The sequence below is a fragment of the Poecilia reticulata genome, chromosome 15, assembly GCF_904066995.2.
Source record: "Poecilia reticulata chromosome 15, P_reticulata-male-v2, whole genome shotgun sequence".
Classification (NCBI taxonomy): Eukaryota; Metazoa; Chordata; class Actinopteri; order Cyprinodontiformes; family Poeciliidae; genus Poecilia; species Poecilia reticulata.
In genome coordinates, this window is record NC_088844.1 from 28,638,645 (window position 1) to 28,662,013 (window position 23,369).

The following is a 23,369-nucleotide window of genomic DNA, read 5'->3' on the forward strand; positions in this document are numbered from 1 at the left end:
AAGGTACCAAAGGTAGCTGGATCCCGGCCGGGTCCACACGGCTGTGGAAACGTTTCATGGAACCTCAATCTGAGATTTCCATCAGCTTTAAGCCACAATTACCAACTATTATCTGACAGAACAGCTAAAATACTGAAGTCTGATCCAGATCAACCATATTCTGATTTACTGGGAAACTCCTAGAATGTAAAACGGGGCCTGGACTCTAAAGAGGTCATGGACGGACAGTAATGGATGAAATATTGAATAGAGAGAGAGAGAGAGAGAGGAAAAACTCATTACAAGGTAAAGAAAAACACTTGAGTTAATTTCATGGACTAGTTCAGAGCCAGAACAGGTGACAGAAGGGGAGCTGTCCAATATGCAGGCGCGGACTGGCCCCCATCAACTCCCTGCGTGTGAATGAAATAAATAAACAATGAATGGTCCACTCTCCTCGCTCGCAGCATCCCATCTCATGCATGGCTGCCAGTGATGGTCTGCTGGGTGTCAGCTTTTATTGGCACGGCACAAAGCAAGTGCCAAGGGTTCGGTGGGCTCGACTCCCCGCCGCAGAGTGTGGATAAAAGCAGAGCAAAATGCCTCAGCCGAGCTCAGAGGCATAGACATGTTGGGCTGGAACGAGGAAGTGCAGTGGAGAGGGGAGGGACTCAGGGCGCAGCTCCATGGGGCCGCCGCGGCGCTGCGACCTTCTGCACATGGAGCCGGGGAGAGTTGGAAGAACTTCATTCTGCAAACTCAAGGAATAGCAGGTAAAGTGACCTCCACCGCGCCTTTTTGTGTTTTTTTTTTGTCGGGCTTCCCGCTGAACTCTCAGGCTGTGTTGGTGGAGCCAGCAGAAACGGCTCGGTTCGCTCGAAAAGGAACGATGGAAACGTTTGCGTCTGGAAAAAGAAGCTTCTCCTGTCAGTTTGGGTGCAGGTGCGCCTCAGCATCAGATCCCGGCTGCTGCCGCTCGTTTTTATTAAAGTTCACCTTGTTATAAAACTAGTTACTAAACAGAATCATATTTTAAAACTCAATGTGACGATTTTGTTTTTACTTCTATTTTCCGCGTTGTTCGCCACTAATTTATAGGAAGTAGTGGAAATGTTCCCCTTTTTTCCCATGGGCCTTTTTTCTTTTGGGAATGAGGATAAATAAAATAATTAAACATATAAATGAATTAGATTTACATAAAAATACTAATGTCGTGTTTGTGGTTGGGTTTGGGCTGCTTGCGTTTCCTTATCATTTTAACGCGTTTAACTGCTCATGTAGCGGCACCTGTTGCAACAGATGCGTAAACTTCAGATAGTCCAACAGAACAACTCTGAAGTTTCACAGAATAACCAAAACAACTTCTATATATTTTTATCAAAATAAAAAAAATGACATTATAACTGAATTAGGGGTTTAAAAATCAAAGTTAACTTTGCTCTCCTTAAACAGGAAATCAGTCCGCACCGAGCCGCGCAGGGTCGAAAACGCGCTGCGCACTATTAAATAATCAATGAATCAAATCATTTTCCCCAAACTTCAAAACTTTGTATGTGTCTCTGTTCTCAGTTGAACCAGATTTTCAGTTTGTTTACTACAGGCAGGACTGACGGAACTTTTTACACTTCTTCCTTCCTCTGAGGTGAAAAGTTGTTCATCAACGCCCAGCAGAAAATGAAATAAAGGAAATAAAGTTGTTTTTCTCTTCCAAACACTTAGAACAAAACATAAACACTATGCGTTCCGACTTTTATATAATTATCCGTACTCTTCAGGTTTGACGCAGGGAAAAGTAATAAATACTAATTGATTTAAAAAAATATATATATAGCATATATAGTGTAGACAGTTGAAAAATTTATTTTAAATTTGAAAAAATCTGCTAAAATTCTATAGTACATTTAATCAAATTTGACTATAATTATAGATGATATAATGGTGCATTTTTTTAAAAAAAAGAGAGAATAAATAGGTGTGAAGTGAAAGGCAGTACCTGCTCAAATGGGGCTTTTTCAAAGCTCACATGGAAAGTGAAGTGCTGCAAAACCTCTCTGCAGATACATCATCTTTCTTGTCAAGAACCAGAAGAGTGTGCATGTGTGTGTGCGTGTGTGTGTGTGTGTGTGTGTGTGTGTGTGTGTGTGTGTGTGTGTGTGTGTGTGTGTGTGTGTGTGTGTGTTGGGTGGAGGAAGACAGACAGTTATTAAAATGATTGTACTGTCTGAATAGCAGAGTAGTGAAGTGTGTCAGATGCAAATGAAGGAAACTTCTCCTCAGCGCACCTTTGCTCGCCCCTCCACCCTCCATGGGCTCCCAGAACACATCTGCTAACACCCTCTACCCACTTCCACCCATACATTTCATGAATTACTGATGAGAATCTCCGTGTGTATATATGGAGAACAAAGGTGACTGTTACAGCTTAATAACTGGTGGTAATAAAAGGCACCCTCGGGAGGGAAAAATTAATAATTCAGCTTGCCTAGAAAGTGCAAAAAAAAAAAGCAAAATAAAGGGGAGGAACTTTTAATCAGGTTGGGTAGAAATTTCAAATGTATTTGAAGGTAATAAAGTGTTTTTGTGCTGCAGGAATTTGGATTTTATTCTGTTTCCTGATTGCAAAACAGGAAAAGTAAATTTGTTCTCTTTCTTGTTTTATTATGAAGCTTTTCAGATGATTTTAAGTGTAAAACTCTGTAGGTTTTAAGTTGAGAGGAGGCCGTTTTTGGAGCTTCTCCTGAGTATCCACACTGCGCTGGCGTGGTCCTCAGTATCTGTTAACGGTTTCGTTGTTTTCTCATCTCCACCCTGCTCCCTGGTGTAGCTTTTGCACCTCGCAATGAGCAGGCGCCTCAAACCAACCCCCCCTCTAACTCTACCCATAGTGCTTCACCACCATCCAACACACACACACACACACACACACACACACACACACACGCAGACACACACACACGCAGACACGCAGGAGGAAGACTGAGAATTCTGTCAACCCACAAGCCTCTTCCTGCATCTCCCCACTTGACAAAACTACGACCAAAAACTGTTCCAGTCCCGTTGCGCTTTGTGTCAGAAGTCTTCTCGATGACTTCCACCCCACCAGCACAAATCTTCCACTTGCCCCCACTTTTCTCCACCAACACGCACGAGTTCGCTTTGTTTCAGACTGGCAACACTGAGCTCGAATTCAAACATTTTGGGTTTTTAAAGGAGGGGAAAGTGGGATTTGAACGTGCAACGCTGCCATTTTCTGTAACATAAGAAAAGCTGAAGTACAAATGAGACACTAATAAAATTAGAACAAGTCAAAACTGTCTGTCACATGTAAAGAGTGAAAACAGTTTGAAAATAGAGTCACTGGTTGAGCTGAAGAGTTACTTCCTGATTGTTCTACCCGGTAACTCACTTTCCAAACGCCGAAGCAGACGCGCTGTGGCTGAGCATGTAGGAATCCGTCTTAAGGGCTTTATTTTAGTCAAGATAACCCCATAAACCCCCCCCCCACCCCTACCAAGCATCCGTGTACCCTGACGAAAACTATAAAGGTACACGAGAACGGAGTCCAGATGCTGAGGTAACACACAAATCATCTGCACCGTTGACCTTTGCCCCCACTCCCCTCCTCCTCCTTCTTCTCTTCCTCCTGCTCTCACACTCGCATCCTGGTTGGCATCTGTAGGCGTCGAGCTCCCGACCTGACGTTGAGCGTTGCGACAGAGCGGACCCGGTTCGCTTCCCACTGTTCGTTCCAAATGTGTGGAGCCATCTGTCAGTAAAACAGGAAGGCCTAGGTTCCCCTTCTCCCTTGGGCTTGTTTCGCTATTTTCGGGAGCTTCACTTCTCCCTGTGTGGCTGCTTGGACCGGGCAGCCGCCCCAGCGCGGGCTTCTTGAAGTGGCGGCGCTGGGGCCGAGGCTGTCGGGGCCCATCTGCTGCAGGCTTGAGGGCCATCCATTATTAATGGGGCCACGGGCGTTGGTGACTCCTCAGATACTCAGCCCTGGCCAGAGGATCGCTTCTGGATCGCCTCGGCTCGCGCGAAAAAATTAATAAATAAAGAGAACTTCTGTCCCTGCTGCGCCTTGCAAAAGTATTCACACCCTCTGAACTTTTTTTTTTCACATTTTGTCACTGACTTCAGAGTGTTGTAGGTTATGTGAAAATAATCTTTTTAAATAAAAAGCTGAGGCATTTAGGGGTTCAACATGATCGGTCAGAACTGTTTTGGGATTATTTTGCTCATCTGGAGATTATTCATCTGGAGCTTTCCAGTGTTTTTAGGGTCATTATTCCCCCAGAAGCTGAAACTTTGCCTCCAGTCTTTATTTTTTCCAGACTCTAGCAGGTTTTTTCCCAGGATTCCTCTCTGATTAGCTCCATCACATTCATATCAACTCGCTAAAACAAAGCAGCACCAATTTCTCATACGAGGAGAGATGAATTTTCAGTTATTATATTCCTCCATACAGTTCAAAGTTTCTCCATGGGTGTCTTGTCAACTCTGTCTGACTTTCTATTCCCTGCTAAAACCACAGCATGATTCTGCCACCGTCATGTTTTATGCTTGTTGTGTTTCCTACATGCCAAACTTCCTTTTTCTCTCCCAGAGTCCCGGTTAGTAGAGAGCGTGGCTAATTGTTGTGTCTGCAGCTCCTCCAGAGTCACCACAATCCTCCTGGATTTTATCTAGGAGTATCAGAGTAAAGTGTGGTTAGTGAAGCATCATACATTATTTTCCCTCCAACTCACAATCCTGCTGTTCTTGATGTTGGTTTCTCACAGAAAATCCTGGTAAAATGTGCAGAAGTTTCCTCTCTCTCTGTCCTGCCCGTTCTCCTGTGACTCCTGGCCTTCTCGCAGCCATCTATCTCTCAGCCGCCGTTTTTTTCTCCCTCTCCTTGATTCTGATGGTGTCTGCGCTCGGGCCGCGGACTCAGCGATGCATGCTCAGTAAATTAGAGAGAACACGAGCGTCGATCAGCCGGGCACGCCGGTCGCCCGCATCCCCCGTGACCCCGAGGCCAGTTAATTTTCTGCTTAATTTTGCGGCAGTCAGTTTGCATTTTTGGATGATTACGTGGCAGGAAATTAACAATAAATAACAAATGTGGTGTGAAAGCCCATTCCCACCGGCGGGCCCCTGCGAGCCGGAGCCGGGGCCGCGCTGCAGCTCAGCCTCTCTGTCAGGGCTTATAATGAAAACGTCTGTAATTCTTTGTAATGTAACACGGGGGACGCTGGCTGTGACAAGAGTTATCCCGCTGCGCTGATGGAGTCACACCCTTAACTCCACTCAAGCTGCTTCTAGCGTTGAACTTGATTAAACTTATACGCATATACATCTCCTCTGCAGAGTACTTGCACCGCATGGAGACCGAAGAGGCCCAGGAAATGGCGCAGATGCCAGGTAAAAGCTCGCCCACCTCTTGATTGAAATGTAGCGCACACAGTCGGGACAATAGGCCCACAAACAGCCACTTTGCATCAGCGGGAGGTAATTTATCTCCTCCTGAGAGTCGTGTCGAGGGGTTGCGTGGTGAGTGATGGGTGTTTGCTGGTGTGTGTCCTCCCCCCCTCCCCCCCATCCCAGGCAGGGAGAGCCCCCCTGCCAACGAAGCGTCTGAGGAGGCAGAGGAGCCCATGGCCGTCCCCGAAGACCTGTCAGCCGGTTCCACCCATCAGCAGAACAACCGGGGGGACAAAGGTACGACTGCACCCACAGCCCAACCTGACCTGCAGGGAGTCTAAAAAGTGTACACACCCCTGAGTTAATTGGAAATCAATTCAAACTCCAAGTTTAACCTTCAACATGGCATCTATCGCCTGGAAAACTCAAAAATCTGTTAATTATGTCCAAACTTTCCGAGCCGGGGACAAAAACTGACAAATTTTAACTATTGTTGGGCCACAAAATACAAAACTTAGAAAAAGTGTCATTTTTCATATTTACCTGCTTGACAATAACAGTTGACAAAATCTGTATAAAGATCAAAAGAATAAAATGGATTTAAACTGTTGTTTTATTTCAAGAAAAAACAGCAATTCCATTTTGTTGGCCACATTTTTTAGCATTCTAGACTTGTGATCAGGGGCCGACCGAGATTCTTTCAAGGGCCACAAATGGTCCCCACGCCACACTTTGGACACCCGTGATCTACAAACTAATACTTTGTTGAAGCACCTTTTGGTTCAGTTCAACTATTTGACCTCAATCAGATTAAAAAGACTCTCTAGATAGCCCCACATATTTGCAGTCCAAATTAACCTCTGGACTTTGACTAAGCCGTTCCACAACTTCAATCTTCCTCTCCTGAAGTCAGACTTTGTTGACCTGAATGTGTGTTTGCACTCAAAGTGATACTGACAAATAAAATCCATCTTTATCTTCCGATCTGTAACAGAAACCAGAACGCTTTGAGTCAAGTCTGGCAGAAAAAAACAACCCCGCAGCATGATGCTGCCACTTCCATCTTTCACTGTGTTCATTTCCAGCATTATTTATGGAAGATTTGAAACTTACATCTTTGTCCAGAAACATGGATGATGCAGGAGATTGTTCTAACAATGGAACTTGTTCAGATTTATTTCACACCCCTCTCCTGACTGATACCTTTGAAATAATGAGATCATTTTGACCCTTTAATGGATGTAAATGAACAAACATTTCAGATTCACTATGATGGCTGTTGAAGGCTGCATGTAAAGATGCTTCAGTAATGTATCAGTGCACACTCACGCAAAAATGTAGAGCAAATTTAAAAAATTTCAGGTACATGAAACAGATTTTATGTCACATCTAAGGTGGAAAACATTTTCATATTAACCATCATGGCCTTATTTTCTCCAGCAGAAAAAACTGGCATTTTATCAGGGGGTGTGTAGACTTTTGAGAGCCGCTGTATGTGTGTGATGAGTACGTCCAATGAAGCAGCAAACAAACAGGAGCCAAAATGTAGAAAACACTGCAGCAGCATTCCCAACGCACCCAAATGAAACCCAGGCAGATATGTGAAAATGTCAGGATCAAAAGCAAAACACATATAAAAATGTTCAATCCCATGTAGCTCCATCGGGAGTACACCCTAAACCCCCTGGAAAAATTCATTTAGAGATGCAAAGAGACACATTTAGGTCATTGGCAGGAAAGGTGGAGGAAATAGAGACGCCTTTGATCCATGGCATGTCATTAATAACCCCAATCTTAAGGAATACTTAATGTGGCCTTGATTTGAGTTTGTGAACATCAAGCAGGGGAATTTGATGGTGAAAATGAGGATGAAGCAAGCTCAAGTCTCCTAACATGGGTGGTTTCTGAAAGAGCAAGAAATATTCATCATTCATGGGCGTCTAAGGAAAAAAACCTGGATGGAAGGCGAAGATTTAAACTCTGTCGGTGTTTAAGTGGAAGTGTTTCTGCTTAGGATGGAGAAAAAAAAAATGGCTGTGTTCATCGTGACAAAAAAAGGCTCGTCATGTGCTATCTGCAGCGTTCCACATATCCAGATAACGGCAAAGATTAGCAGCGCGCAGTCAAAAATAAGATGCGAGAGGAAACTGAAATAGGATGTGTAAGAGTTTCCTAAGAAGAACTTGCCATCAGACAGTTTCAACACTCCTGGAGATAAAGAGTTTAGGAGCAGGGCCAAAGCAGAGAGAGATCAGCACATCACTGCACCACAGAGGTCACACACCTGCACACACACACACACACACACACATATATATAAATGCATGCTTACTAACAAAGGCTTTCTCTTTGACTTTACCGGTGAGGTGTCAGGAAGGGAACTTGACTCAGGCAGGAAATCTCCTTACACTTCTTCGTTCTTTACAAGATCTGCAATTTCTACTGAAAAATGTCAAAGAGCACGTTTTTAAAAAATGTTCAGCTCCAAATGTAGAAGAAAAACGGCACAGTTTGTGGTACGCGTAGATGCATAATGCATGCATATTTTTAATCCATGTACATTAGCGTGTGAGCGTATCTTTGCACAGGGACGGAGAGAAAGAAGGGAAGTGCAAGTATCTGGTCCATCTGTGCATGGCTGCCTCTGTGATAAAAGCCAGAATGAGTTAAAATTATCGCCCAGGATCATGTGCTGCTCAGTTCTCTTTAGTGAAAAAAAAACACAACAGGCAAATAGTGGGGCTGGGGAGACTAAATGTGGGACACGGAACCTCAAAGTATCGAAAGCTCGAAACCTCAAAACCCAGGTTGTTTCCTGTTGCAAATAACTATTCACAGCTCGGGATGGAGTTTGTCGGACCGAATAGTCACACAGTCTACAAACGCACACAAACAGAAAGGAGGTTTAAAGGTCATGGTGAGGCCCTTTTCTCATTAGCTGAAAATTATGGAGAAACGTTGGGTTGAAGTCACACGTCTTCAAGCTCAACCTTCCCGCTGATTTTTTTTATTTTTGGTTCTCTTTCACTTTCTGTGATTCAGATGGAGCCTTTTGCTATTTCAGAGGCATGAGACTGAGAGGGAGACTAGTTCCCGAAAACATGGCTGCAAGTTTTTTTTGTCGTGTGTGAGGGGAAAAGTAGGCTGTATTTAGCGTTCCTGCAAGTTGTGCTGAATGTGTCGCTGGCGTGGTTTGACACTTGTGGTTCCTCTACCTTGCACACAAAGTTATTTTCAGGCCCTGAGAGAAACACAGAAACAGCAACTTCCAGCAGGCGCCCTGCGTCCACGCTACGCCGCTAACATGTCTCCCTGCAGCGAGCCGCTCCTCATATCGTAGTTCATCATCTGCTCTATTAGTAATCTGAGGATAAGATCCCCCGTATATCAGGTTGTGACTTTTTATTGTTACCTTTTGTGTTTGTCTACACTGTGATCTGACACCTGCTTCCCAAAATGAAAAATCAGGATGTGTGATCATGACAAACATAGAATAAAAGCTTTCTTCCTATTCCATATTTAGTCACAACTTCCTCATATCCATGAGACCTGGGCGGCTGCCCAGCGCTAAAGGTTCCCTTCTCTACAGTCCAGCCTGATCATGGCTTCGACATTTCAGTTGCTTTTCTATTCAGGTCACCTCAGTTTAGGTTTATTTATCATATCCAACTGGATCTAAATTGCAAAAGTGCTCCCATCCCATAAGATTGTCCTCGGTTTGTAATTATATGTGGATTTTACACCACAAAGTAAAACAAAAAGCATCACCATGGATGTCTTGACTGCTTCAATATTGCAGGACAAAACAGCAAAGAGCGACGTCCCTCTCATGTAGCATGTAGGTTAGGAACCACAGTCACTCACATGTAGCTAAAATACTTAAGAGCCCGACGAAAACACTAATAACTTCCTATTTTTAATGGTTCAAAAACCAAATATAACTTAATATGCATTAATGCACACAGTGGAAACTGTCTTGTCGCTACCGCAGAAGCTAACAGCTACAATCTTCCTTATTTCTGCTCCCGGCACTTCAGCCAATCAGAGCCAATTAAAATGAATGCCACTCCTTGATTGGCTGCTTTTCCAAAAGCCAGTCAGCAGCATCTCGAATAGCATTGAGCCTAAATATTTAAACGTATTTGAATATTTTAGATATGCTCCATTGGTGAATTTTCCGCAAATTATCTGGAGTCAGAAAAATCTGATAATACTGAACCGCGAATCGTCCCTTTAATTACGTTTTGCAAAACACTCACATTTTGAGTTATATTTCAGTAAAATATGCTTTGAAGTTCGTGACGTTCAAGTGTAACAAACTTGATCACTTCAAAATCAGCAGGAAGACTTACATCATCATCACTGAACTGCTTTGGCCTGCCTGAGAGAAAAGAAAAAAAAAAACTTGGTGGTTTTTCTGAGAGCTTCATGTTTTGCAACACGTGCAGCGCAGTTTTCAGAAGAGATGTTTGTCTGAGCAAGTTGCACCGGCTGATTCTTTCACATTTACACTCAGTGCATGAGATGTCACAAATTCATAGTGCATAACAGAAACTCGCTAACGATTAGCGACCTCCTCTTCCCCCTTCTTAGTTATGTGTCGTAATAAAGGAACAATAATCAAAAATATATTATTAAATCAAATATGACTTAGCTGATAATAACATTAGTTTTGTTTAAATAATATGCTGGAAGTCTTTATAATACATATCTAAGCAGATACCATCAGGCTAAGCTAACGCTAGTTAGCTGTGGAAGCTAGCAACTAAAACACTTAGCCTGTATCAGTCTGGTGTATGAGAATGTTTACTCTAGAAAAACTTATTCATGTTATAAATAAATAAAAAGGACATAGTAAAGTACAAAAGGACAAAACATGGCTAATTTCTTAGCTAATAATAACCTAACAACAAAATGGCTACATTAGCATGCTAACAAAAATGAATGAATTCAAATAAATTTCAAGTGTTTGTATAATTGATTAAATATAGAATATAAATGCAACCCTGTCAACATGTGTTGCCCCCCAGTAAAGATGTGTTTAAAAAAAGTTTACAAAAAAGCATTTTTTTAATTGTTGCAGTTTCCTTGTTTCACAGTAGAAAGCGAAACAAAATAGTGTTAAGAAATACGTTTTAAAAAGAAAGTAGAGTAGATATAGAGCAGAAGATTTTGTATTCACCAATGTTGGACTTCCTATTTCAGTCACATGGAGGCCCATACTGGTGCACTCTTCAAAATGGGAATAAGCTTTATTCCCATTTTGTTTTATTCCCTGCATAAGTTTAGGAAGAACTACCATAAAAATAGACACTTATCTAAACTTGTCCACATAAACAGTTGGAATAAGAACTAAAAAGTTGGACGTTGGAAACAAAGCTTACCTTGTACCGTCCATCATAAGGATGATTCAGGATCTGGATCACTCGCCATTGTTGATTAAATCTTAACTTCTGCTTTCAAACAACAAACCCTGCAGTTTATGACCTTAAGCTCAACAGCAGTTGGATTTTAAGGTTGGATAATGATCCAAAGAACACCAGCAAATATCTCTGAATGGCTAAAAACAAAACAAAAATGAAGGCTGGATGTTTTCCCATGATTTTAAACATGCTTTAAAATGTGGCTGAATACTTTTTGGATAGTTTTCTCTCCTTTATTTCATCAAATTGTCATTTAAAAATTGCAATTTGCTTGATTTGCAAATTGTGACAAGAAGAGCAAGAAGAGAAGAAATGTGTGAAGGAGATAAAAACTTACTCACAGGGACTATATTTGTCCCGATTTCATATCAGCAGAATCATGGAAACATTTATTTTTAACAGATTCATGTCAGGATCCCTTTTCACTCGTAACAAATATAGGAAGCGTGGTTTGCAAAACTAAAAAAAAGTAGAAAGAAGTTTGATGTGCAAATCAGATAAAGATAAATGCATTACGTGACCTGGTGATCCTTATATTTCACTTCACCTCCTGCCTTCTGTTAGCAGACCTTTATGTTCCCTCTGACTCGTTGCGATAAAAAAAAACTGTTTCGGTTACATGTTGTTTAACAATTCCTTTCCCGTGCTTCCCTTTCTGTCACTTCTCCATAATTCTTGGTATTTCAGTTAGACAGGCCCTCTTTCTGAAGCTTCCCCTTTTTCCATGGATTCCTATATTTCATGATTTCCACTTGTTCCTCTTCAGTTGTACAAACAGAGACGGAGGCATGGGGAAATCAGGCTGCTGCTGCCGAGATGTGCAAACCACAGGCTGGCGGCTGTGGGACTTGCACGATCCGTCGGTTCTCTTACACATTTCTAAACGCTCTCTGGTGGGAAAAGCGGGAGCAAGCAGTTTATTGCGCATGACACTTCTCGTTTTTTCTGATCAGTGGAAAGCCACAAATTAAATAGACATTAAAAAAAATTGCTTTTTTATTTGTATTTTGTCCTCAGAAGGGGTTTGCATTGACGAACCATGCAGAATTTGAGATTTTGGCCAGTTAAATCGAGGTTTGCGCCTGCAGTGGAGGTGAGGTTGTGAGATCTCTGTTGCGCTGATAGTTTCTGCCTCCGTCCCTAAAGTTTGATGCTGCTTCCTGTGTCTCTGTTTCCTGTTTATCTTGCTGTCATTTGCTTTACCAAAGTGTGATGGTGTGAGATGATCAGCATGTTGCAGCATCTCATCTCTGACATCCTGACGGCACGCTTTCCAAACTGTGTGTCCTGACCGTTTGTGCTTCAGCAGACAAACGGCCTGTTGGTGCGTAGGCTGCTGTCGCCTCACAGAATGCCTGAAATAGGAGGGAAATTCTTGAAGATTTGATGCAGCGCGTGGAAACGCCGCAGCCTGACATTATCATAAAGCCGCTGTGGGGTTTTTTTGTGGCGCAGGGTTGTCACATACCGATTCGTTTCCAGCTGGAGAAACTGAAATGATGAATAACCAAAGAGAGGGATCAACATGTGGTGCTGAAACAAATGATTAAAGTTTTCACACCTCCTAAAGTTTTCCACAGTTTTTAGCGTCAAGATTATTTAAAAAAGCTTTTTATTTGGATCTTATGTGATAGGCCAACACAAAGTTGTACAGTATTATAAAATACTGAGTACTTTAGTTAATTCATCCAAGTATCTTCAAAGAATCATTGATAATGCTGTGGACAGGAAGGATCTCCAGTAGCAGTCAGTCCTGCATTGAATCTGAAGAGGCCTCTGACTGAAGACTATTACAAACAGGTAGAGAGACGTTTTAGTCGGGATATGGTCATTTCCCATCGTGATGGATGGAGTAGGTGGTTTGAACTTCCTCGCTCTGCATCCATGAAGCCTCCTTTTTCAACTCCGATGGAGTCTGGGGTCAAAGTTCAGGCGCTATCTGAGCTTTAAAGACGCTAGTTAGCTCCTAAAAGTTGTAAAATTGATACACTGTTGCAAACTTACGCAGCAAATACGACAAGAAAGATTGAATAGGACAAAAGGGAATCTGATGTGTTTCACTCTAAAAGATGGTGGTGGCAGCATCATGCTGTGGGGCTTCTTTTTTAAAGTTTGTTGCTTCCTTTAAAAGCAATAAAGAAAAAATGGATACAGCTAAATACAGAACAACTCTGTAAGACAACCTGTTATTGACCGCCAAAGGAATCGATTAGATCAAACTTTTTCTTTGAATTGATTTTAGATCCGTTACAAAAGCTTTAAATTTTTATAAAACTGGAGGGGACACACCCAAAAAAGAAAACAAAAACGGTTTCCGCAAAGTTTTGAGTCTGAAAACAAACACATGATAAACTTTGTGTTTGGTTTGCCAGATAAAATCCCAGATAAACAAACTGAAGTTTGTAATGTGGAGAATTTCATGAGGTGTGAAAACTTTGGCGAGTTTCTGTGCGTCAGATCAGGGAGGAGCTCCAGAAGCACCACATGTTGTTTGTTCAATGTGACAGTCCATGTTTTTGAAATACAAGCAGTCGCAAACCCACACAGACAAACACATGAGCAGAATGATGAACAGAAAAATATTTTTAAAAATTCCTAAAATCAGATTTAAAGAAAGAAATATGTTATAAAAGATGAATCTAAAGCAAACAGGAAAAGGACCTCCAATGACCTGAGATAGACACCAAATACACAAAATATCATGAATTTATTGAGTTTTAAAGCTGCAGGATTTAACTTTTATAAAAATATATGTTTTTTACGTATTTGTTAAAAATGTCACCATGTTGTGACGGTTTGTTATGATCTGCATCCCTGAGCTACTACTGCTGAAGAAATGCACCATCAAAAACAACCAACCAGAGCCAGGAGGCGGGTCTTAGCGCTGTCAATCATCCTCATGTACTTGCTGCTATTTATGCTAATAATGGAGAAGCAACTTCTCAGTACAGGAAAACCATTTATCTGCCCTCATTGGTAGCTATGCTAACTAGCTTTAGCATAGCTACCAATGAGAATCTGCTTGATCGCGCCAAGACCCGCCTCCTGGCTCTGATTGGTTGTTTCTAGTTAGTACAGGGAGCACTGGGAGGAGGCAAATACATAAAAAACAGTTTTTTATAAACGTTACAAACTGCAGCTTTAAGGTTCAGACTGTCAGGACAATGTAAAGATTTACTTGAATAAATCAAAGTGCCCATCTTCTAGAGTTTGACATGATAACAGAAGTTTGCTCGTATTCTAAACCGTGGCCCCCCCCCTTGCCCTCTCTTCCAGCCTGTAACATTAAAGTTGAGGCTCGCAGTGATGAGGAGAGTGGGCTGGCCTGTGACATGATGAATGGCGTGGAGGAGGAGGAGGAGGAGGAGTGCGCGGAAGACTTGCGCGTGGTCGACCCCTCCGGGGCCAAGCTGAACGGCTCACAGCCGAGTCCCGAAGCCAAGGCCTTCTCCTCGGCTGGCGGTATCCGGCTGCCCAACGGGAAGCTCAAGTGCGATATCTGTGGGATAGTTTGCATTGGCCCCAATGTGTTGATGGTGCACAAGCGAAGCCACACCGGTAAGCCGCCTGCAATGTTTCTTGCTCTTCCTCTGCACCCATGTTGACTGTCAGTATGAAAGGGAGAAGACTGTGTGCTGCTGTGGCACTTCCTGTTGTTCAAGAAAAAACTCTGCAGCTCTGCACCACATCTGTTTTATTCAAGCAAATATGAAATGTAGCACAGTGGCCTTAACTGAAAATAATAAAAGCATAGGCTCAATCTCAAAAACACGATGAGAAATGCACCAATCAGCCGATCATAAATGGACGATTTTCCCTAAAAATCAATTTTTTCCCCCATTTTTTTTATTAATTGCATGAAAACTATAATTTCCTGTCTGCAAACACGTTAAACAGCATTTCTAAATAATGCAATTCAGACAAATTTGAGTTGTAATTCTCTAACTTTGCAGAAAAATCTGGACCAACAGATGAAAGACGCACCAATAATCGTCTTCGTCTGCACCTCAAATGTTTAAAAACATTATTATTAGGACATTTTTTCCTCTCATGTTCTAAACTTTAGAAAAGCAGAAATCAGGACTGATCGGTGCGTCTCCTCTCCCTCCTGTCACGCCTGAAAGACTCTCAGCATCACATTTAAACATTCATCACTTTTCACTTAAATTTCTCTCCTAATAGCCGCCTGACAAACACTAATTATCCATTAGTTTCTGAGCAAAAAAAAAACACACCCACCCTGAGTTTAGAAGCAGGATATCTGCTGCAGTTAAATGGAATCGACTTTAAAACGACAATTATCTGGCTGTTAAAAAGTTTTTCAGAAATTCAGAAATGATATGCTATTGTAACGGAGCCGAACCAGTGGTGGGGAACATCTGCGAAAAAGCCACTTAACTGTCAAGCTTCTGAAACTAATGAAACTCAAAATGGAAGAAAGGAACAGTCGACTAATGCAAATGCAAAAGAAAGTACGCTAAGAGATATAATGAAACGGCTGCTATTTAAAAAAGAAAATATTCTCCACTACGTCTTTTGCTCCTGAAATGCATTTTTAATGAATTTCCCTTTATATTTTTGCTGCTTCACTGGCGACTCTTATTTTATGGCGGGCTTTTGAAAGAAGAAAAAAAAAAAAAAGCCATATTATAACGTTTTCAGAGAATGCCACAACACGCGGAAAGGCTGGATATTGGTTTATTCCAGAGGCGCTGATCAGGAAGACTGGCTCTCAACACAAAGTGTTTCCTTCGCTTTATTCAAATGAGGCTGAATTTGCATGGTGATGTGGCGCGCTTATTTTAGAGACGAAGAAGAGGGGGGGAAAAATGAGATTTTCAGATCAAATTGACCTAAGCAATGGTGCATTACGGAGCTGGCAGGCTGAGTGTGAGAGGCTCATGTTCGATCAGAGCATGAGCCGGGGGGACGGGAGGGGGACGCGGGGAGATGGAGACCCTCCCGCCGGCTGCTGGATCGCTGTCGGCCCCGGCAACGCTCCATCATCCAGCGTGTTCTGGCACCCGGGGCGCTTGTAGCGCAGTGACCCTGCACGTCTTCGTGCTTATCCACATGAAAGACACTGAGACAGATAAAAACACATAAGCCGAGCAGCAGCGGTGCACGTTGTGCAGCTTTCTGTTTGGGTGCGTTCAGAGCGGCTGCTCTCTGTCCTCAGGCGAGCGGCCGTTCCAGTGCAGCCAGTGCGGCGCCTCCTTCACCCAGAAGGGCAACCTGCTGCGTCACATCAAGCTCCACTCAGGGGAGAAACCCTTCAAGTGTCACCTGTGCAGCTACGCCTGCCGCAGGAGGGACGCCCTCACCGGACACCTGCGCACCCACTCAGGTGAGCATCAACACACACACACACACACACACACACACACACACACACACACACACACACACACACACACACACACACACACACACACACACACACACACACACACACACACACACTCTCTGTTGCTCTAGGAAAACTTAGGACAGAGCAACTTCTGCTGTGGACAAAGTGAGACCTCAGTTCTTTATAAGAGGAAGTTGACAGCATGGAGATATGGTGTCACTTTTTTTTTTTTTGCAAATGCTTTGCAGAAGTATGTGCTAATGAAATTGGGTGTAAACATCGAGCAGTAAGAGCGGAGGGATAACCTGCACGGCTAACAGCCATGCATGTGCAGGCGCTCGGTGTTTCACTGCGTCAGGAGAGCCAGAAGAGGCGCAGCGTAAAATGTCAGATCTTATCTGGAATGAATCTGTTTTCTGCAGCTCGTTTTCAGGCGACCACAGGCTGGCTGGTACGGATAGAAACGATGAATTTAAATTAAATAGCTGCAGTGAAACCACCAAGAGCAAGCAGACTAAGGCGGAGTTCGTCTCTGATTTTATCTCAACCGAAATGTATTTAATACAGATTTATTTTAGCTGCTTCATGAGGATTTTCAGACAAACTACGAATTCTCCTGGTCAGCTAAATAAAATGTAGATTTTTAAAAAATTAAATAAAGTCTGACTTTATTTAAAATATTTTATTTAATTTTTCAAAAATGTATATTTTTAATTACTTTAGATATCTCCATTTTCTATATAAAGTTAACTTAATTAAATAATACACATATTTACTGTATATTTTTTAAATATTTCATTTTTCTAAGCAACTTAAATGAATGTACTTTTTAACTGAAGCAAATCTGTCATTTGTAAGTTTGGCACTAAAAACATTACAAATTAACCAAATTAAACATGTGAGTTATTTTAAGAAACTATTTTTTATAATTATTTAATTTTAAATAAAAATATTAAATTTTTAAATATTTGATTTTGTACAAAACATCTACTTTAAACGTTTATTTTTTTTAAAAGTTTATTTCAATATTTTTTCTTTTTGTAAAATAAAAAGAACATAAAAAAAAAATTTCTGAATCTTAGTTTTGTTTTTTGGGTGAAATTTAAATAAGTAATCATTATTCTTTATTTTAAATGTGTTACATACATGTACTATATATATATATTTGGACACTTTGCTTTTTTCTACAAATATATTTGTAAAATGAACAAAAATGAGAAAAGTCTTTTGTGTTAGTGGAGAAATTAAATAGTAAAATAATAGCATTTTTATGAATTGAATGTTTTACTAAGATTCCTCTGCAGTTAATACAGATTCTTTCAGACAACATGTGGTTTTGTCAGCACCTCAATAGCCTGTTTTCTGTTTCTTTGATGTATTTCAGTTGGAAAACCGCACAAGTGCGCCTACTGTGGCCGGAGCTACAAGCAGCGCAGCTCCCTGGAGGAGCACAAGGAGCGCTGCCACAACTACCTGCAGTGCATGGGCCTGCAGAACAGCATCTACACAGGTTGGTGGCGCCGAAACGCCCCCCCAACGTCCACCCAGCTCTGAGACATCACATACCAACAACACTGATCTGTCTGAGGGCCTTTATGAGCCACATGATGATGACTGGAGGCATATCTGCATAGGATTGATCCTCTGAATGCATGAGCAAATACCAAGAGCTTCACATGTCAGAACAGTCCGCTCTGAGCCCCACACACAGGAAATACATAGGAATACCATCCGGCATGTATCACTAGGCTCCACCTCATCATCTGATAAGAAAAAAAAAAAAAAAAGGACCAGTTCAAAATTACTCTGACGCTGAAATCTACTTTTCTGTCTTGCTTTCCAGTAGTAAAGGAAGAAAGCAACCAGAATGAGCAGAGGGAAGACTTAAGCCAGACGGGATCTGACAGAGCCTTGGTGCTAGACAGACTAGCTAATAATGTAGCTAAGCGTAAGAGCACTATGCCCCAGAAGTTTGTGGGTAAGGGCTGCAATCTGCTTCTTTTGTGTGAATTAAAATGCTTTTACTGTTCTTAGCTAAATAGTTGCAGCTGAAATGTCCTTTATGTTCACTCTGCCACCTCGGCTCTGCACAGTGCATGCATGAAGACGGAGCTTGTTTCATTATTTTAAGAAAAAAAAACAACTTTTCGATTAACAAGAGGGAACATGAAATACAGGTGTCAGACCAGGGTTTCACTGAGAACATGACAACTTACAGTGCCAAGCAAAAATAGTCACTTTTTTCACATTACAACCACATTTAATGTTTAATGAAGAAAGATACTGGAAGTCCAGGCTAAAGGAGACGAAGCAAACATGTAGAAGATGTTCTGGTCGCGTAAGATCAGAAATACTGTAATGTTTTTAGCCTAAATAAACTTTTTATGAATAAAAAACCAGGACATACCAATAAATCGTTCCTAGTAAATTAATTTTGGAAGATCTGACAATATTTACATGAGATCTGATCTTATTTACCTCAGCAAAGGCCTGAAAATCCACCTCTGTCCCATTTTGACAAACCCGTCCACCAGGTAATGTGTGCAACTGTAGCCAACTTTATGATTTTGATGCTATATTTAGAGACTTTTCAGACAGCAGGTCAGGCTTTTTTAACGATCAGTGATTGGCACCCCTAAAAATGCTGAAAAGTCTCCCAAAACCCACTGTCCCTACTTTAAAACATGGCAGGGCCGCATCATGCTGTGGGAATGCTTGTCTTAATATGCAATGAGTGAAGTGCAGTATGACAGCCTGGAAAAAAACAGTTTAGAGGCAGCAAAACACATTAGTTTGGAGCCGAGGTTCATTTTCCAGCATAACGAAATGATTTACATCAGTTTTTGAATGGCCTAGTCAAAGTCTGGACCTAAATCCAGTAGGGAATCTGGAATTATGATGCCAAAATTACGTTTCTGACTGATGCAAAACGAATTATATGTGTTGGAAAAGTAACACCAGATATTCCCCGGATATGAGGTAGTGGCAGCATCATGCTGTGGGGATGTTTTGATGGGATACTAGAGGCTGCAAAAGTGAAACAGGGAAGAAGATTCAACTTCCATCACTGGAAACAAACAATCAGAACTGTTATGTTTTGATTTAAGTCAACGCATATCTATGTGTTAGAATGGCCTAGTCAAAGAAGAAAGCAGCAAAATTTTAAGTTTTTAGATGTGAAAAATGGTTGGGTTGATCCAAAAAAAGACTTGGCAGCTGGTTCTACACAGTACTGACTCCAATAAATGCCAGATTTATTATATTAAGACTCGTAAAAGGAATTATTTTAGGATGGAAATATCCTTTATTGTCCCGCAGATGGAGAAACCAAAGCAAGGAGACTCACAAAGATGGAATATAAAATATATAAAAGCAGAATAAGGGGTTAAAGTACTGGGCAGAAAGTGGGAAATTTCAACATAAATACCTTGTTGTTACAAAGAAATTGTGTACTCTAGTACAAAAGAATGTTAGCTTATTTAAAAATGTTTGAAAAAGACGAAGTATTTACAATAAAAAGCGACTGGCTGATCATGAAAAATCTCTAAAACGAATGAAGGCTTGTGGTGTTAAAAATGTGAAAAGGCTGAAAGGTTGTGGCTGCGTTTGCGCGGCACTGTACGTCACTTTCTGACTAAGCTAGAGAGCGTTAGCCTCAACATGTGAGTGAATGTCTGGGAGCGTCGGTGAAGCAAATCTGCGTCTGTTTCTGACCCACCAGGAGACAAACGTCTGTCGGATCTGTCGTACGACGGCGGATCGGGAGAGCTCATCCAGCCGCACGTCATCGACCAGGCCATCAACAGCGCCATAAGCTACCTGGGGGCGGAGTCTCTGCGGCCCCTGGTCCAGACCTCCCCGGCGCCCTCCGACGTCGGCCTCGGCTCCATCTACCCGCTCCACAAGCCGGTCCCCGAGGGCCACGTGGGCGCCGTGCTGTCGGCCAAAGACAGCGCGGCCGAGAACCTGCTGCTGCTGTCCAAGTCGGCGCCCAGCGACAAGGACGGCTCGCCCAGCCACAGCGGCCAGGACTCCACCGACACCGAGAGCAACAACGACGACCGGACGGGCGCGGCCACCGGCCTCATCTACCTGACCAACCACATGGGCATGAGGAACGGCGTGCTGCCGCTGGTCAAGGAGGAGCAGCAGAGGTACGACGCCATCAGGGAGGTGGCCGCCGACGGCTTCAAGGTGGTGACGGCGGACGGCGAGCAGGTGAGGGCGTACCGCTGCGAGCCGTGCCGCGTTCTCTTCCTGGACCACGTCATGTACACCATTCACATGGGCTGCCACGACCACAGAGACCCCTTCGAGTGCAACATCTGCGGCCACCGGAGTCAAGACCGCTACGAGTTCTCATCTCACATAACCCGGGGGGAGCATCGCTGATGAGCGCCCCCTTCAGTCCACAATGGAAAAACACAACATATTACCAAGTATTTGGTCTACTTTCTAGTGGAAATACCTTAATTCACTTGAAATAAGACAAAACACTTTACATTAGGGATGCACCAATAAATCCCCAATTTCCTTAATTTTGGGAGAGTGGTGATTAGCTGATACTTATGTGAACTTGGCAAAGGTCAAATAAATATCCACTGCTGCCAATTTAGCAACTTTTCAGACAAAAATATCAGCATCGGACAGAATCAGAATCGGCAGGTTGGGCTTTTTAAAGATCGCGATCAGCCAGAAAACTGCAATCGGTGCAAACATTGATACCCAGGAGGGAAAAGCTCATATGTTGACGAGCTGCTCCATGGATGAAAAGTTACTAGTTAGTTTTGTCTTATTTCAAAAGTACTAAGATATTGGACAAAAAATACTTAGTAAAGTTTTGTGTTTTTGCAGTGCAAAAATGACAAAGCAAATACCATAAAAAACCCACTCATCTGCAATAAAAGTGTATAAATACATGATGTAAAATACACTCCTAATGTCTGGAAGTTTTTAAACCATGTTGCATGTATGTTGATATATGAATATATGAAAAACTTCTCTTTTTTTATTATTTTAAGTAAAATGTTTCCGAAAACATGAACAACTGTTGTAGAAAATGCAGCCAAAAATACAAAAGGACCTTTTTCTTTTTTATTCATATGAACAAGACTTAAAAAAAAAAAAGAACAAAGATTCAGTGCAAACAAAACCCAGGTAACACTGGAGGTCAATACAGGTGAGCCCAGAGGCCTGTACAATGTCTCAACCCGTCACCTTTTGCTCGTCTTTGTGGGATTATTTATGAAACATTTACATGCTTGTCTGTTTTTTTATATTTATTACAGTGATTGGTGTTTTGTGTTATAGAGTAGCATCTTTTTTTTTCTGTTCAGCTGTACTAAAAATGTGTGTGAGAGGAATTTGTTGTGTCTGCTGCTGGAGGCTGTTCATGTAAAGGATCGAGATCTGCTGTATCGGAAACTAAAAGTAAAAAGTTACCATCGTCTGGAGAGAGGGTTACGCTTTCAAGATGTCAATAAAGGATATTTTATATATGCACACAGAGTGGGTTTGTTTTCTGTTTTTAAATGTCGAAACGTTTAAAGTCAAACAGAAATGATTGGTGGAGTTTGGCTCTCAAACTTCTCCTGAAATAATTAAGTGTGGATGTCATTCAAGACGCTGCGCAGCTCAGAGCTGTCAAATAAAATTCAATTAGGCCGAATGACTGACGTTCAAGTCAAGGAATGAACACAAAGCGCTGAAGGAAAATTATTAGATAGATGGAAATAAATTAGTGTGTTTTAACAGGTTTCAAGACGTCCCATAGTATCCGTCATGTTTTATGCTTTTATTTGATAAACTACCAAAATCCAGATGAATCTCATTCATTTAAAATATAAGGAAAAAGTTAATTTACATGTTGAGGCATTACTTTGATATATTTCAAGCATTTATTTTTGGCCATTTTGATGATTTTCTCAATAAAAACCTATAAAAAAAACCACATTTTACATTAAACAAATAAAACTAATATTTTCAACACATAAATGTAGAGTGAAAAAAATATTTCCCCCTTACAATTTTTCAGTTTTTTGTTTTTATTTGTCACGTTTCAGTGTTTCAGATCATCAGTCAAAGACAATAAAAGTAACTAGAAAAAGTGGTTTTAATATAATGATTTTATTATGATTATTATTTCAACTATTTAAAAAATCTGCACCTATTAACTGGTTTTGAAGGAACCGGTTCTTCTTTGCAGAATTGTTTTATTTTAACTACACTGGAGGGATTTTCAAGCATCCACAGCCTGCATAAGGTCGGCCATGCTACAGCAGGTCTGGACTTCTACATCAGTATTTGTTTTTAAAAAATCTATATAATGTTCTTCACTTGCTTAAATAAATAAACGTTTCAATAATATTCTAATTTATTGAATGAGTTTGTACAATGAGCTTTAAAATACAGAGGGAGACCTAGAAATGACAAGAGGCCAGAAGAGCTAATTACAGGTGAGCGGATGCAGCCGGGGGAAGGAACAAGGAAGTGAAGTGAGGAAATGATGAGAGCAGGAGAATAGTGGCCGTCTGAGGTGAGGTGGAAATGCAAACAGAAAAACTGTAAAAACAGGAAACCTGAACCGTAAACAGAAATAAACACTATTGAAAAAATAAATCACAAAACACAAACAATGAGAACGACTGAACACAAGGAATAAACTGGAATGACGAGAGAAAAAAAAATACAAAAACAGAAGCTAAATGTCCAAACAAGAGATCCTGACCATCATACTGCCACCACCGTGTTTGACTGTGGGTATGATCTTCTTTTCTGAACTGATTTCTTCCCTTGTTTTCATTCTTGCTCAGCCTTTTTCTTACGGTGTCATGAACTCTGACCTCAACAAGTGACACTTGCAGTCCTTTAGATGCTGTTATGGGTTCTTCTGTGACTTTCTGGATGAATTATCAATGCACTTTTTGAGAAATTTTGGAAGGCTGCCAATCCTGGGAATGTTCACCTGGTGTACCTCAGGGTTCTGTTCTTGGTCCATATTATTTATGCTTTACATGCCTGTTTTTCAGAACAATTTGAGGATTTTTAGCTCTCTGATGTTGCTGCTATGCAGATGATATTCAGGTGTGCATCTCCTTTAGGTCTCTAAACTGAATGTCTTTGTGTAAAAAGGCAATGTCCTCCTTTGTCTTCTGTCCAAGAATTTCTTTAGGTTGGTGCATAATGTGTAGCATTTTCAGATCTTTTAGCCT

General features: G+C 41.5%; 1 protein-coding gene across 5 annotated transcripts; it reads left to right on the top strand.

Annotated features, from left to right (window-relative positions):
- Nucleotides 1-543: 543 nt before the first annotated feature.
- ikzf1 (IKAROS family zinc finger 1 (Ikaros)) lies at nucleotides 544-21,660 on the top strand. Of its 5 annotated transcripts, none has more exons than XM_017309015.2 (8): nucleotides 544-752; nucleotides 5,332-5,385; nucleotides 5,569-5,682; nucleotides 14,085-14,366; nucleotides 15,988-16,155; nucleotides 17,543-17,668; nucleotides 18,005-18,136; nucleotides 19,880-21,660. In XM_017309015.2, exons 1-8 carry the CDS (start codon nucleotides 608-610, stop codon nucleotides 20,548-20,550), a joined length of 1,692 nt encoding a protein of 563 aa, XP_017164504.1. In that variant the 5' UTR covers nucleotides 544-607; the 3' UTR covers nucleotides 20,551-21,660. The 5 variants fall into 5 exon arrangements, with proteins under 5 accessions (XP_017164504.1, XP_008428285.2, XP_017164505.1 ...); XM_008430063.3 differs by having other exon boundaries at nucleotides 546-752; nucleotides 18,002-18,136; XM_017309016.2 differs by lacking the exon at nucleotides 18,005-18,136 and having other exon boundaries at nucleotides 600-752.
- Nucleotides 21,661-23,369: the final 1,709 nt, after the last annotated feature.